This window comes from Dama dama, chromosome 23 (genome assembly GCF_033118175.1).
Source record: "Dama dama isolate Ldn47 chromosome 23, ASM3311817v1, whole genome shotgun sequence".
Lineage (NCBI taxonomy): Eukaryota > Metazoa > Chordata > Mammalia > Artiodactyla > Cervidae > Dama > Dama dama.
The window spans coordinates 42359992-42375250 of NC_083703.1; the positions used below are offsets into that span (position 1 = coordinate 42359992).

Here is a 15259-nt window from a genome sequence, read left to right on the forward strand (position 1 = left end):
TTGGCCAACCTCCCTCTGCCTCAGTCTCCTCATTCATATAATGGGGGTAATAATACTACCCCCTCAGAGTTTTGTGAGCAGTGACTAACATCAGTAATGGGGGAATGGTGTAGTAGTGGCCCACCTTCTGTAACCATGAAGCATACTCTGTTGTTGTTATCCTGAGATTTGAGACCAGTTTGGGTGAAGTTGCTGGGAGGAGATCTGTTTGCAGGAGGAAGTCAGGGCCCCTGGTGAGGGAGGAAAGGAGACTCCCAGGCTGGAGGGAAACTAAACTCTCAGGGCTTGCACCTGGGCCTGAGACCAACCTCCAAAAACTGGGATGACTTCTGGAAAACCTCCTGAGAAGGAGAACAACTGTGGGATCCACTTCCTAGTGCACCTGGAGGAAGGAAGAGCCCACAAGTGTGTGAGGAGGGCAGGGAACTGGCAGAGTCATCATGTTTTTTTTAGCTGCAGTAGAAAGCAGAGATTGTGCGGTACCTACAAATCAGAAGCTAGAAAGTAGGGTGGAACAGATGGTGGAACTACTTATCTTGTTGGGCTTCACTGTGAACAGCGGCTGGCCCATTTCCCCAAGGTCACGGGCTTCTGCGCTGACTGCAGCCAGGGAGGGCAGGTGGGCACAGTGCCAGGTGGCAGGGAGGGCGTGTGACATGTGCCCTGTATGGAGGAAGCGTCGGGCCATGGCAAGCTGAGCTGTCTTCTGCCACAGGACCTCCAGGCTCCCTGGTACTGGGCTCCTTCCACTAGTGACACTGCGATCATCAGAGCGAGGCCTCCCACTCTGTGATGGACTTGAGCACTTATAGTCCTAAACATGGAAGCTGAAGGATGATAAACAGTTATTTTCAATGGCTCCCATTCCTCCTGCCCTGACAACATGGAAAAGAGGCTGCTACCTAAACGGCCCTTGCCTGAACCCTGGCATCCGGGCCCGCTACCCGGGTCCACACTACATCCCAGCCATTTCAGGCAGATGTTTTCCAGACTGGTACAGAGACAGTAAGAGAGGGCTTGTTCTAGACAAGGACCATGCAAAGGATCTGCCTCGTTTCTGGACGTTGTCTACACTGTGCAAACTGAACCAGAAGACCCCGGATGAGAGGTTGGCGCAGGATATGCTGGGCCTCTGGGACAAATGAAGACAAAGGGAGGTTCGGAGCGGCGACGTGAAGCCTCCGGAATGGGGCGGGTGGGCGGGGGGCAGCCCAGGTCTCGGGATCGCCTGCGGACAGCCGAATGCGCGCACACCCCCGGGAGCGGTGGCCCAAGAGCGAGGCTCCGGCTCAACTCATGGCCGCCCGCGCGCCTGCCGCCCGCGCGCCCACAGCGACCCCAACCCCCAACTCCGCCGGGCGCTGCCCAACTAGACCTACAGATTCCTGCGGCACGTGGCGGCGCCCCGCCCCCCAAGGTACCACGCCCACCCTGGCTCCTCCCCACCGCCCCGCCCTCTCCCGGCGCCACGCCCCTCACGGCTCCGCCCTCCGCCCCTCCCTCTCCCGACGCCACGCCCCCTCCTGGTTCCTCCCACCGGCCCGCCCCCTCTGACCCCACCCACCAGACGCTCCGCCCCATCCGGTGCCCCGCCCTCCTGCCGTCCCGCCTACCCGGCTGGGACCCGGGAGGAGGGACCGGCGCGTGAGGTGCCCGTCGCCCCCACGGGTCACGTGACTCTCCTGGCCCTGCCCCCTCCCCCCCAACCGCGTCGCGAGACGCTCAGCGCTCCCGGCACAGTGTTCTGCGCAGGCGCAGACTCTACTTCGCTGCGGGTGACGCAATCCCGCGCAGCCGGCGGGGCGCGCGGCGGCACCGTGCGTCGGATCACGTAACTTCTCCGAACGGCTTCCACCGTCTCCAGTGCGTGCGCGGGCCCTCCCCTCTACCAGCTGGGGGCGGGGCCTGGCCCGACGCGGCCAATCGGCGTCACCCTCGCCGGCTCCGCGCCCCGCCCCCCGTCCGTCGGGCCGCCTGTCTGTCCGTCTATTAGTGTCCGGGCCTAGTCCTCGGAAGCACGTCTGAGGCGGCGGCGGGGCGGCGGGTACGCGGCCAGCGGGGCGCGGGCGGCAGGCCTGGCCCCCGCCTCGCGCTCAGTGGCCACCCGCGGGCTGGGAAGCCGCCGAGGAGTCGGGGTCGGTTCAGCGGGCGGCGGGCTAGGGGAGAGGCGGCCACGGACCCTGCGTCCGGCGGGCGCTGAGGGGCTGGACCGGGACCGGCGAGGCCGGCCTAGGGACCCGACCGCACCGGGGGGACGGAGGCCGGGTCTGGGCGGACGGACCCGACTGGAAGGCGGTGTGCGGGGAGGAAGGCCCAAGTCCGGCCCGGCCGCTCTGTGATCGTGTCAGGCCCTCCCCCCCCGCGAAGCCTGCCCCGGGGTCGCCGGCCGGGGTGGCTGCCACCCCCACGGCGCCCTGTCCAGCCTCCAGCCCAGGAGCCTCTGTGGCCGGAGGGGCTGAGGGCCCTGCTCCAGGTAGCACAGCTGGACCCCAGCGCTGTGTCCCCGATCGCTCCAGTGCAGTAGGACGGGCATCCGGGGGTGGAGATGCCGTGGATCGTCCGCTACTTTCTTGGAAGTTTTCTTCGTAGAAAGATATTTTCTTCAATCGGTTGTTTTCAAAGTCAGACAGGATTTGCTCTCCTAACCGTCGTGGCCATGTATTTTATCTGGTTTCCAGATCAAAGTGTTTGTATTTTGGTCGCTAAGTCGTGTGTCCGACTCTTGCAACCCCGGGGACTCTAGCCGGCCAGGTTCCCCAGTCCATGGGATTTCCCAGGCGAGAATACTGGAGTGAGTTGCCATTTCCTCCTGATGAAAGCAGCACACCTTGTTTATTGTTGCTTTAAATTCTGTGTAGGGGGTCTGGGTCTGCAGGCAAATAACAGTCACCTCGAGAAGCAAATTGTTGCTTTAACATGTTTCATTAATAATAACTTTAGGGCAGCCTTAGTCTTTTTTCATACAAATGTCTCTGGAGGTACATTGGGACTTCAGAAAAAGTGCTGAGACCTGATGTGTGACTTGAAAGTGTACGGGAGGAAAGTTAGGTTTTTTAGGTCTTTAATCAGTTTATATCCTCTAAAGAACTGATATGTAATCCTCACAATTCTAATTTCTAATGCTTTGGAGGGTGCTCATGCATGAATAATTCTTGGTTTGTGTTCAAAGGTGTTTCTGGGAAGAAGCAACATGGAGAGTGGTGCGGTCCTGCTGGAATCCAAGTCCTCCCCAATCAACCTCCTGCATGAGATGCATCAGCTCCGCCTGCTGGGTCACCTGTGTGACGTGACCGTCAGCGTGGAATACCAGGGTGTCCGGGAGGAATTCATGGCCCACAAGGCAGTACTGGCAGCCACCAGCAAGTTTTTTAAGGAAGTGTTCCTTAACGAGAAGACTGTGGATGGTGCCAGGACTAATGTCTACTTAGATGAAGTGCAGGTAGCCGACTTCGCTTCGTTTCTTGAGTTTGTCTACACGGCCAAGGTACAGGTCGAGGAAGATCGGGTACAGCGCATGCTGGAAATGGCGGAAAAGCTGAAGTGTTTGGACTTATCTGAAACTTGTTTTCAGCTGAAGAAGCAGATGTTAGAGTCGGTACTTTTGGAATTGCAGAATTTCTCAGAGTCTCAGGAGGCAGAAGGGAGCAGCGGCTCCCAGGTTACAGCTGCTCTAGCCCCAGAGGCCTGGGCAGGGGTGGCCCCTGATGGCCCTCTGGCCAATGGGGTTGCCGGTTCTTTGGATCCCCCAGCAGAGAGGATCAGCAATGGCCTGTTGCCAGATCTGCCCCCGAGGAAGTCCAGGGAGAAGCCAGACAAGAGGAAAGAGGTGGCTAAGCCCCCCTACCCCAAGCTCAGAAGGGCCAGTGGGCGGCTGGCTGGGAGGAAGGTGTTCGTGGAAATCCCTAAAAAGAAGTACACTCGCCGACTCCGGGAGCAGCAGAAGAGTGCTGAGCAGGACATGGGGGACTGCGGGGGCCCCCAGGAGCCCAGCCCAGAAGCCCTGGAAACCGAGAAAGAAGCAGTCACGAAGGACGAGGAGGACAGCGGCGCCGGGGCAGGGGCGGAGGCTGTGCCGCCCAAAGTGGGGCGAGGGGAGGAGGGGGACGAGGAGGAGGAGGAGGGGGAGGAGGGCCCGGGTCGGCGGAGGAGCAACTTCCAGTGCACGCGCTGCGAGAAGGCCTTCCTATACGAGAAGAGCTTCCTGAAGCACGTGCGGCTGCACCACGGCGTGGCCACCGAGGTGGTGCACCGCTGCGACACCTGCGGCCAGACCTTCGCCAACCGCTGCAACCTGAAGGGCCACCAGCGGCACGTGCACAGCAGCGAGCGCCACTTCCCGTGCGAGCTGTGCGGCAAGAAGTTCAAGAGGAAGAAGGACGTGAAGCGGCACGTGGTGCAGGTGCACGAGGGCGGCGGCGAGCGGCACCAGTGCCAGCAGTGCGGCAAGGGCCTGAGCTCCAAGACGGCGCTGCGGCTGCACGAGCGCACGCACACCGGCCACAAGCCCTACGGCTGCTCCGAGTGCCCGGCCACCTTCTCGCAGCCCTCGGCCCTCAAGACCCACCTGAGGTAGGCCCAGGCTGCGCCTTCCCCGGGTGGGCGTGGAGGCGTTGGCGGCCGGCGTGGTCCCCTCTCCCTGGAGGGGTCACTGTTTGGTTGCTGCTTCCCTCGTCTGGGTTCTCCGTGGAGACAGATGCGGGGATGGCACTCCTTGGGTCGGGCCTAGGCTGATGGGGACCCCAGCCTCCCGTTCAGGCTCAGGGGCCCCTCCCCACCCCTTATAGCCCCACCGCCCCACCCCTGCTGAGTCAGGCCAGAGACCCCAGCCCCGCTTCCTTTGGGACCCCGGCCTGAGACCAGCCGGTGGCGCGGTCCCCCTGGAGACCTCAGTGGAGGGACACTTCTCTGGGCTTGGAGAGTGCCTGCCACCTGTCAGTCTGATAAGCTCCAGGGTTAGGACAGATAGGGATTCCGTGTTTTGATTCTGAAGTACAAGTAGGTGACTTTCAGTTTTTTAAATAAATTCCTTTCTGGTGCTCAGTAATTATACTTGAAATTCAGACAAAGAAGTTTTCCACTCTCCTGGAGATCTGCCCTCACCCTGGGCCAGTCTGGGGGTGGTAGGTGGGTGTTCATTGTCCTTTTCCTGCCCCAGCCCGGTTCAGGAAGGGCTCAGGAAACACTGTGATGGTCACTCCGTCCTCGCCCTGAGATGCAGGGCTGACGTGTGTGCCCCGGGGACCAGCTAGCTTCACGTGTTAACAGTTCTTTCTAGACTGTTATGTTGAACTGGAAAAGGACAGAAAAGGTTTTGACCACATGGTTCTTTGTCAGTCTAGGTGACTGTTCTCAAGGAGGCAGTTTTAGAAATACCATGTGGTGCTATTGAGCATCTTAACCTATGGAGGTGCAGCCTCTCTGCCTGCATGTGGGGCAGCACTAACCACACGGTGTATTTCGGGGGCTTTGTGTGCGGCGGGACTTGGCAGTCTTGCCTCAGGCAGAGACTGATTTGGGGGTGAGAGTCCTGGGCCTCGCTAACTTTCAGTCCTTCACATGTGGGCTCGTGGAGCAAAGTGTTTCTGCAGGTGAGGGAGGAGCTGGTGATGCAGAATGAGCTTTGGAACACAATCTGAATTACTCTCTGTTATGCTTTCAGAATTCACACGGGGGAAAAACCTTTTGTCTGTGATGAATGTGGTGCAAGATTCACTCAGAACCACATGCTGATTTATCATAAAAGGTGTCACACAGGTAAATATGCTGTTGTGATTGAATGTCTTTCCTGGCTGTAGAAGGGAAGCTTCAGTTTATTAGTTTAGATGTTGTTGTCTGCCTGGGGTTCAGGTTAAAGCCTGGATTTGCTTTCTCATCTAGTAAGTGAGCACAAGTAAATTAATAAAATATGCCCACTGCCCCAGTGCCTCCAGTACTGTGTGTCCATGGCCATGACCTTTGTGTACTGCTGGTCCTGTGTCTTAGGCATCCAGAGGTACCCTGATGTTTCAGCCCCAAGTTCCCTTTCCAGGAATCTTTCTGAAGGAAACTGCTCAGAATGTGGGGAAAGCCATATGCTATTATCTCCATTCTTACTGTTTCTAATAACACAGCATCAGGAACAAATTGACTGTCCAGCCCCAAGAAAGTGGCTCAATAATCGGGTAAATCCATCCTGTCACACCCTTAGCCTTTCAGCCTAATGTCTCTGAATATTATGAAAAATGCCAATGCTTGGTTGTCATTTTGAGAAATGCACAGTGAAGCATACAGTGAATGCCAGCTTTACTGAAAACCTGCAGACTTAAGAGTTATATGATGTGTTGAAGTAGTGGAACTATGGGGTTCTTAGAAGTTTTATGGTATGATTTCATCAGGCAAGGGAGAACGTTTAAGCTTTCCATTCTGATTCTGTGCAGTGCTCCTGGGGTCAGAGCCCCGGCGAGTCCAGCTATTCGGTGTTGTGCTTATCATACTAGCCCAGTTCCTTCCTGCCTGCATGTAAAACTGTTTACTTCTCTGCACTGTCCTGTGAGCCTCAAGTGCAGATGGTGAGATAGGTGAGCCACTTAATGATGTGAACTACTAGACTGAAAAAGCAGAAGTGGTGTCTGATGAGAGTGAGGGAGGGGAGGTCAGGTCACACTGAGGCATTCAGTTAGAATCGGTCATTTGATGGACATGCTAATATGTTCAGATTTTATTGAAGCCAGTTTTGGCATTTGAGAAATCAGGGCAAACCTAACAGCATGGAGGGCGGATGCCCTCCTGGTCCTCACCTGCCCAGGTGGGCAGGCGCTACTCCAGGACAGCCACGTGTGTTCATGGCAGACCCCGCTCCCTTCTGGAAGGGCTTCTGCTAGTTCAGCTTTTCCAGCAGGCTGTTCTTGTTTGGGAATGACTGAATTTCCAAAATGTGAGCTGGCTGGATGTGCTTTTTCATCCTAATCTACTGGAATCTTTCTGGAGATTTCCAGGGGGCATTTCTACCAACTTTGAGCAGGTAGCAAGCACCGTACATGAGTAGATGTTTCTGGGTAGTTTTCACGAGAGAAGGTAACCCACAGCCTGTCGGGGCACTTGGGAGGGTGGACCCAGTCCTCCCGCCTGTGTCATGTCTAACTCCGTGTCTCCTCTCTCTGTGTAGGTGAGAGGCCTTTCATGTGTGAAACGTGTGGCAAGAGTTTTGCTTCCAAGGAGTATTTAAAACATCACAATAGGATCCATACTGGCTCCAAACCCTTTAAATGTGAAGTTTGTTTCAGGACTTTTGCTCAGCGGAATTCACTTTACCAGCATATCAAAGTCCACACAGGTATGGCTGGAGTGTTGCCAGAGATGGGAGGTCAGTATGCAAGAAAACATCCTGAAGGTTTTATTGAAAAATTATTTGGAATTTAACTTTACATTGTGTGTCTTAATAGCATTTAAAAATTTCCTGAGTTTCTAGTTTCTCTGACAAACTGGAAAGGTCTGAACATGTGTATACAGATGTGGACATGTGAACGTTTTCAAACCTTCAGATTAGAATTAGGGGTGACGGTGTGCATGTCCTTTTGGGACACCACAAGTATGCATGGTCAGGTGTGACATGGAAAGTAGGTGAGCTGCCTGCAGCCATCGCGCCGGCTGTGGGTGAGGCCACGGCCCCCGGGGCCCCTTGTGGCAGTGGGGGGCGTGTGCTCCTGCGGCCCTGCTGTGGTGGGGGCGGGGCGGGGGGGGGGGGTGCCACCATGTGGCCACAGAGCAATAGGCAGCCCCATGTCCTCCGTCCCTTCCCCTCAGGGGAGCGGCCCTACTGCTGCGACCAGTGCGGCAAGCAGTTCACACAGCTCAACGCCCTCCAGCGCCATCACCGGATCCACACGGGGGAGAAGCCGTTCATGTGCAACGCGTGCGGGCGGGCATTCACCGACAAGTCCACGCTGCGGAGGCACACCTCGGTGAGCCAGGCTGGCCCTGGGGGCGTTGCTTTCAGCTGCACGGCCTGGATGGCAGAGTGCCCGAACTTCTGCCCTGGGGCCCTCTGTCCGAGAAGGGGGCCTGTGTCGGCTGAGTCCGTTCTGACCAGGACCATGGGAAGACTGGGGTCTGATGGGTGGAGAAGGCTGTTGGGCCCAATGACACGTGGCCGTGAACCGGGGGTCTGCAGACCCTGGGCAGGGACACGTGGGTGACCGCCGTTGTGCGCTTGCTCCACAGATCCATGACAAGACAACTCCGTGGAAGTCCTTCCTGGTCATTGTGGACGGCTCTCCCAAGAACAGCGATGGCCACAAGACTGAGCAGCCTGATGACGAGTATGCACCATCCAAACTCTCCGATAAATTGCTATCTTTTGCAGAAAATGGCCATTTTCACAACCTGGCCACCGTCCAGGGCACCATGCCTGCCATGCATGAGGACAGTCCCACAGACCCGGCCTGCAAGTCTGATGGTCCCGTGGGGTCCCAGGACACACTGCTGGCCACTGCCATCAGTGAGCTTAGCGAGCTGACACCACAGACAGAACCGGACCCACATAGCTCCGCTCTCTGACCCACGTGGACTGGAGCGGGGTCACCTGCCCGGAGGGTTCCAGCCTGCACTTGCACAGGAGGGCTTAATGTGAGCTTTGTCAGGGGCCAAGAAGAACTGCAGGCAAAGAAGCGGGCAGGGAGGGCTTCCAGTTTCCTGAACTGCTACTTGCATGTTGCTATCAAGTCATTTCTCAAGCTTTCCCTTAGAAATCCTGACCCGCATGACCTCAGCCACACTTCATCAGCAAACAAGGCAGTTAGCGTAGCCTCACTGACCTCTGGTGGCAGCGCCCTGATGCCCAACAACCCTGACGCTCGCTCGCAAGGCCGCGGTTACTGCTCAGCTTCATCACGGAGCAGAGCGCCAACCCTGCTCCCGGAGCTGTGCACCAGCTCGCTGCCTTAGGCTTTGTGTAGGTTTGTTTCTGATACTTTAAAGCTATTTTTCTACCAAGGTGAAAGAAAACTGGGACCACGTATTTATTTTCAGCTGTTTCTTTCCTGTCAAACTGAAGCCCATCAGAGATGCTCTGGGCTGAAGAGATGAATGACAGCACTTGGCCCCTGCCCCTGCTTGTAGGCACTAAACTGAACACTTGTTAAGTAGCTGCTCGTAGCACACATGCAACTAGGAAGTTGGTCATTAAAATGACATGAAGTGACTGTGGCCATCAGGTTTCCTTCCTAAAAACCCAATTAGGTAAAAGCTGTCCTACCAAAGACTAGCAGAAAACAGTGGAGTGGTTTTTGTAAAGAGGTATGAAAAAAGCCAGGGGCTGAGTACACTTGAAACATAGTGTAGTTATTTTATCCATAAGTAGCAATGCAGTGGTTGTGGCAAATCTAAGAACACAAGAGTATTGGTAGTTTTGCTAGACTTTTTTTACTTCATTTCTGTGATTTTCAGAAACCCAGTGTTTCTCATTAACGCGTGAGGAGCCTGACACAGGCAAGTCACTGACACACGTTCCCCTGGGAGCATGAGTAGATTGGGCAGCAGGGACCAAGCGCCTTGGCACGCTCCTTCCTCTCTGATTAGCCTTAACAGTGGACCACGGAACGGCCAGCCTTGTCTTAAATGTGCCTGTCTCACGCTGGCCACTCTTGCTCAAGTGGCATTTGCATCCCGCCCTGCCTGGTTCTTGATCCATTGGCAAGGGCAGTTCACCGTGCGCACAGTGCTTTGACTCACAGGTGACCCAGATCAAAAGCAAAGAATTCCTCTGTCACTAGTCGCTCTTTTTCTTATATTTTAATTTATTAAACTTGCTGTGAAAACACTCACTCATTTTCTAAGAGAAAGGTACTTTATGTGTAAGTCCAAGATGGAGACACAAGTGCACAAAATGCCAGAGGAAGACCCAAGATGCTTTCTTCCCCATGAGATGCTGACAGTGCCCAGGGGGCTGACACAGGCCACACACCTACTCCTGGGGTACTGAGTCCCACGTCTGTCTCTTGCTGTGACAGCATCACCCTCTTGTATTTACAGAAGTTATTTTCACACACGTTTTACTCTCAACAGAACGAACCTACCCACTGATGAACTGTTTCTTGGGATAAAGTCATCTTAATGAGAAGGAATTTAAATAAGATTATTTTGTTACCTACTGGAATTAATTTTTGTCTTGAATTTGTTTTAGAGAATCTACAAAAGTTTTATGTGTTAATAAATGTTTTGTAAAAAATAGTTTTTCAAGGCTGTTTATTTCCATGATTAGAATTCACCTTCTGTAGAAGTGAGATTCCTGATTGAAACAGGTAGTTGCATTTTCTGGTCCTTGGAGAGTCTCGCCAACTCTCTGCTGCACTTGTGTTCTGAGATGTGACCGGCCTGGCCCAGAGCACGGGCCTGGCCTTGTCACGGCCACGGTGAGTCTGCTCCACAGGGCCTCCTCTGTCTATGGTCACTTCTCTGTTTGCTTCTGGGGAGCAGAGGGGAGGGGAGGGCTGCTCCCTAAACTCTGCTGAAGGTGCATCTTTCAGGGATTTGGGGACATCTCCCTTTCTCCCATCTGGGTGCTGTGTTGCCAAGTCAGTGTCAGCCCCAGACCCACAGGACATGCTACCCAGTTTTGCACCTTCTGGCCTTCGTGTGGAAGACGAAGTCAGCCCAAACTCCAAGGCTCCCCTGCCTCTGCTTTTACCTAAAATTTGTTGTACAGACTTTGAAAAAAAATTTGGCCAGGTCTTACCACCTTTCTTAAAGATGACCTTCACAGAAATGTGGTTTTGCTAAAGGTGGTCATCTAAACTGACCAATCTGAGTGTGAGTTACAATTTAAACTCCAACCTGCATGCTGTGTGCCTTGCCACAGCGGGGACATTTTTGGAGACCAAAAGAGTGCCTGTCCCCTTAACTTGATGGTGTTCCTGTCGCTTAAGGTGAAAGGCAATTTGTCCACAGGCACAGGGCCAGCTGGCACATCAGTCAGACCCAACTGATGTCTGGGAACTGCCCACTTCCCTCCACCAGCAAGGGACTATGGGACCCTCCCCGAGGCTGGCAAAACCCACCAGGAGGGCTTCTGTTAGTACACAAAGATTCTGAGGGGCATCTGAATGAGAAACTAACCTTGAGGATCAACCACGGGGCAGAGCTCCTAAATGGGACCACCTGTTAGACCATACATTGTGGGTTTGCCTCGAATGATCTTTGAGGGACCTGAACAAGGCCCTGACGGCACCAAGTCATCGCGGCTCTGCCAAGACAGACCGACCGCTGGCCTCCGCCACCAAGGGGCCGCTCCTCCCTGAACCTTGTCGTGAGCTCCCTGACCTGGCAGCAGCAAGGATGGGAATGCGGGGCCTGCAGAGCCCGGATGGCTGTGCCCACTGCCCGGGGACACCTTCCAGGACGAGAAGCCAGCCCTGACCTGTGCAAACCAGCTAGGAAAGACGCACCACGCTGCTCATAACTGGGACTTTATTTACTGTACAGGTTCACACAAAATACACTGACTCTGCGAAGGTGGATTTATCATCCAGGGTGAGTTTTCATAATACACCCTCCCCAACAGCCCTGGGGAAGAGAGTCCCAGGCCCCCGCAGAAGCCATGGGGGTTGACTCCGGGCATCTGAAATGCATGGTGTCAGAGGAAACAATAAACACACACACTGTGGTTACAGGGGGGCACTGTCACACGTGGTCACGACTGTGCAAGGACACTGCTTCCAAATCATTCAATAAAAAAGTTCACACAAGCTATAAAAATGTTGCCACAAAAAGCAAAGCTTTCCCATAAGAAATTTTAACTCTTTTGACAATGAACTAAACATGACTCGCTAAAATACAAAGACTGTAACATAGTCATTATATTTTGTTCATAAATAACAATTTATAAATGCTGGAAATCACAGGGCTACCCACTCTGATGGAACGTTTCTAGGGACGAAGCCTGGAGCTGTTCCTGGGACTTTTTTCTTTTCATGTTCTAGTGGTCTGTTCTAGCCATTACAATTATTTTTTCATGTGAAACATTAAAAACAAAAGCATCTTAACTCAGTCACTGGTCCTAGTGTTCATTTCAACACAACTCTGATGTGACGAAAGTGAAAATGGCTCAGTCGTGTCTGACTCTTTGCGACCCCATGGACGATACAGTCCATAGAATTATCCAGGCCAGAATACTGGAGTAGGTAGCTATTCCTTTCTCCAGGGGATCTTCCCATCCCAGGGACTGAAAATGCTGCCAATAGTATTTCTCAAAACCCCAGGTCTTCAGACAGGGGTCTGTCAGGGGACCAGGATAAAAAGCTAATAAACAAAACATTCAGTTTTTCCTTTACATGGTCAGACCACAAGTTTCCTTAACAAGTGGGAGCAGACTTTCCAGACCAGCAACAAAGTGCATGGCTGGCAGGAAGGGTTACTGTCCCCCTGCAGCCGGAGGACCCACCCTCCTCTCACCCACGTGCTTCTGACAGGATGGGCACTGAATCAGGTAGAACAACAAAACACCACTTCTCAAGAGTTTTTTTCTTAAGAGGTTCCGATAGGATGTGAAGAAGTACCAAGTGGGCAGCTCTGTTCCAAAATGGACCATAACCAACAGCCAGCTTTCTTTTAAGGATCCCAAACCTCTGAAGGAAAGAAGGAATCCTCACTGGATGCCAGGGGCCAGGGTCAGAGTACCCCATGTCTCCTGGTCCACTGCAACTGCCCTGTGGGCTGGGACAGAGCCACCACTGCCCCACCTCTCCACCAGCCCAAGCCGCACAGATGAACCCGCAACTACAGCCACCGAATCCTCATGGCTGCCCACAGGGCTGCTCCACGATCAGGCCTCCGCTGATCCTTCTCAGCCTCCTTTCTGCCACTTTCTCCTCCCTCCTAGTAGGACTTGTTCCCTATCCCCAAACCTTCCTCCCAGCTCAGCCCTCAACCTGGACCCACTCTCTGTTTCTGCCCAATGGCACCTTCAAATCCCAGTTGCTAGCCATCCAAAAATGCAACACCTTTCAAATACCAGTTAACATCTGACAGGACATAGGAAATCCCATTTATCTGTCAATGCTGCCATTACCTAGCAATAAATGCACATCGAACAAATCACTTAGAAGAGATTCAGGAAACAAGAGCACATCTAAAGCATAAGGTTATTAGCACGTAACATAAAGGGCAGAGATTAAGGTCACAGGTCAATAGCTAAGTCAAAACAATAGGACAAAATTCAAATACACCAGATAAAACAATCCATTGGCTAAGGGCAGGTCCCCTCAGAAGTTCACTGGGGCTCTTTCCCAACGGTGCAGTAAACTGTACTGTCCTCAGCCCACCAAGCCCATCGTGTCCATTAACAGATAAAATGAATGACAGACAATTAAAAATGAAAATGAATGACATACAAGCTTCGACTGAGATAACCTCCCGGCTCTGGTGAGGATGTACACGAGGGAACACACGGGGTGCCTGCTCAACGTGGGAAGGTGTGTGAACATGAAAGGAAAGGGATATGCCAGTTCAAACACCCTTCTGTGAAGGTGAAGCAAGGGTCCTGCCCCAACTAGAAGTGGACACTCCCTCCAGGAAAGGAAGACGCCTGTCTCTCCAAGATCTCACGCACGGTGCACTTGTGAGCTCAAGTTCACCTCCACACAGCCACACACATCAGCGGGCCATTGTCAGGAAGCTCCCTCACCCCCACCGCAAGCAGCCAGCAGGCCTGGCTGACCTGAATTCTCAACATGCACGTCAGCTACAGAACAATACACAAGAGCAGGGAAACGGGTCACTGGCACCATCAAAAGAATCACGAGATAACAAAAAGGATAATTCTAATGAGGAAAGCCATAAATGCATTCCGAACAACCATCCTACACTAAACACACACATTTAGAGAATCTACCAAGGTGCAAGTTCACAGAGAACATGCAAAGCATCTATTAGAACAACTGGGTTGGGTACGCAAGTCCAAGAAAAGGGACATAAAAACATGTGGCAAAATGAAACACGAGCTCTGCACATACTGAAATAACGAGGAGGAAGATTCTGAAGTAGTTCTTGGAAAACTCTGGGGACTCTGACAAGCGGGAGACAGCCCGTCACACACTCACAGTATGCATAGGAGCGGCCCACCCGCCCACAGCACGCTGACACACACGGCAGCTTAAACACACACACACATTGTCAGGCTCATGTGCAACGAAATGAAGCCGTTGAATGGGCATCCCACAATGATCACTGGCCCTAACACGAAATGAACGAGGACTCGGCGGCATGCCGCAGGGACACTGCGCCTCACTTGAGGTCTCCGTCCCCCTCCCCATCCCCCTGGATGGATTTCTTGATGCGTAGCAGCATGGTGGTGAGCCACTGGTCCAAGCGGGAGATGGAGTCAAACTCCTTCACCTGGTGAAGGGAAGAGAAGGAGAAAGTGGTCCATGGAAACACAGTTAAACACAGAATTACACCACACTAACTCTGTAAAATCATCCATTCTAGTTTACAACCTTCTTCGTTAAGAGCTTTTTACATTGCTCTTATGCTAACATGCTATGGCAAAAATCCACAGCAGCCTTTGTAACTGGACAAAGGACATAAGACTTTGTATAAGGACAAGGGGACGAGGAAAATTAATGTGGCCCCAGTCTCCAATGAACACAAAACACAGCTGCAGAGAGAGACCAAAAGGAAAAATTCCTTCAACTCATTTCCACGAGTCATTAAAGAATGGACTTTCACAGGGTGAAAACGGTTTTGTAGCAAAAGTTAAAGGCGGAAACTCGCTTCCCACCATGGCTTCAAAGCCAGGTTGAATGAATTACTGAAGGGCACTAAGAAATTCACTTTGATTCTAAACATAAGATGGAAAAAGATGGGAAAACAGGAAATTGGTGAATGTAAAAACTTTTTTCCCATTTTATGCCAAGAATATAACAAACTCTCACTGCTTTATTTTTATGTTTTAAATTTAACTGATTTAACTGATAGTACTTCTCATTTATTTATGGATCAGATTATTTTCCATAGAAAATATCCAAATACATTGTAACTGTATGTGATATATATTTGCCTTGCAGCTAAAGTCAGCAGAGCTCATAGACTGTCTTAATTTTGAAGGCTGGTGGAATCTAAAAACATGTCTTTTGGAAAACAACACAGGTATAGCACAATAATATCCAAATAGGCTGTGGCGCGGGTGGGAGACAGACGGCCCCCTGGCTGGGTGTTGTCCTCGCGGCCAGCGGGAAGCGAGCGATCCCTCAGAAGCCCAGGGGTTCTGCGACCCCTTTATTAAAAA

At 52.9% G+C, this 15259-nt stretch overlaps 2 protein-coding genes across 10 annotated transcripts in view; one reads left to right on the top strand and one right to left on the bottom strand.

Moving 5' to 3' along the window:
• The first annotated feature begins 1802 nt into the window (after positions 1-1802).
• On the top strand, positions 1803-10967 carry GZF1 (GDNF inducible zinc finger protein 1). Of its 5 annotated transcripts, none has more exons than XM_061126486.1 (6): positions 1803-1863; positions 3170-4569; positions 5660-5754; positions 7145-7312; positions 7783-7940; positions 8200-10967. In XM_061126486.1, the coding sequence occupies exons 2-6, from the start codon at positions 3191-3193 to the stop codon at positions 8533-8535; spliced, it is 2136 nt and encodes a 711-aa protein (XP_060982469.1). In that variant the 5' UTR covers positions 1803-1863; positions 3170-3190; the 3' UTR covers positions 8536-10967. The 5 variants fall into 5 exon arrangements, with proteins under 5 accessions (XP_060982469.1, XP_060982464.1, XP_060982465.1 ...); XM_061126481.1 differs by lacking the exon at positions 1803-1863 and adding an exon at positions 1972-2044 and having other exon boundaries at positions 8200-10966; XM_061126482.1 differs by lacking the exon at positions 1803-1863 and adding an exon at positions 2046-2135 and having other exon boundaries at positions 8200-10966.
• Positions 10968-11424: 457 nt separating this feature from the next.
• NAPB (NSF attachment protein beta) overlaps positions 11425-15259 on the bottom strand; it is a 36294-nt gene continuing 32459 nt past the window's right edge. For all 5 annotated transcript variants that reach the window (XM_061126488.1, XM_061126489.1, XM_061126491.1 and 2 more), the window contains one exon: positions 11425-14367. In XM_061126488.1, coding sequence (XP_060982471.1) covers positions 14257-14367 — 111 coding nt within the window. In that variant the 3' untranslated portion in view covers positions 11425-14256. The remainder of the gene's footprint in view (positions 14368-15259) is intronic.

What these genes read in the sequence shown, in the direction of transcription:
- GZF1 (XM_061126486.1), top strand. Translation starts at nt 3,191, where the DNA reads ATGGAGAGTGGTGCGGTCCTGCTGGAATCCAAGTCCTCCCCAATCAAC. An exon ending in TCATAAAAGGTGTCACACAG is followed by an intron (nt 5,755 to 7,144) that starts GTAAATATGCTG and finishes CTCTCTGTGTAG; the next exon opens with GTGAGAGGCCTTTCATGTGT. An exon ending in CGCTGCGGAGGCACACCTCG is followed by an intron (nt 7,941 to 8,199) that starts GTGAGCCAGGCT and finishes CTTGCTCCACAG; the next exon opens with ATCCATGACAAGACAACTCC.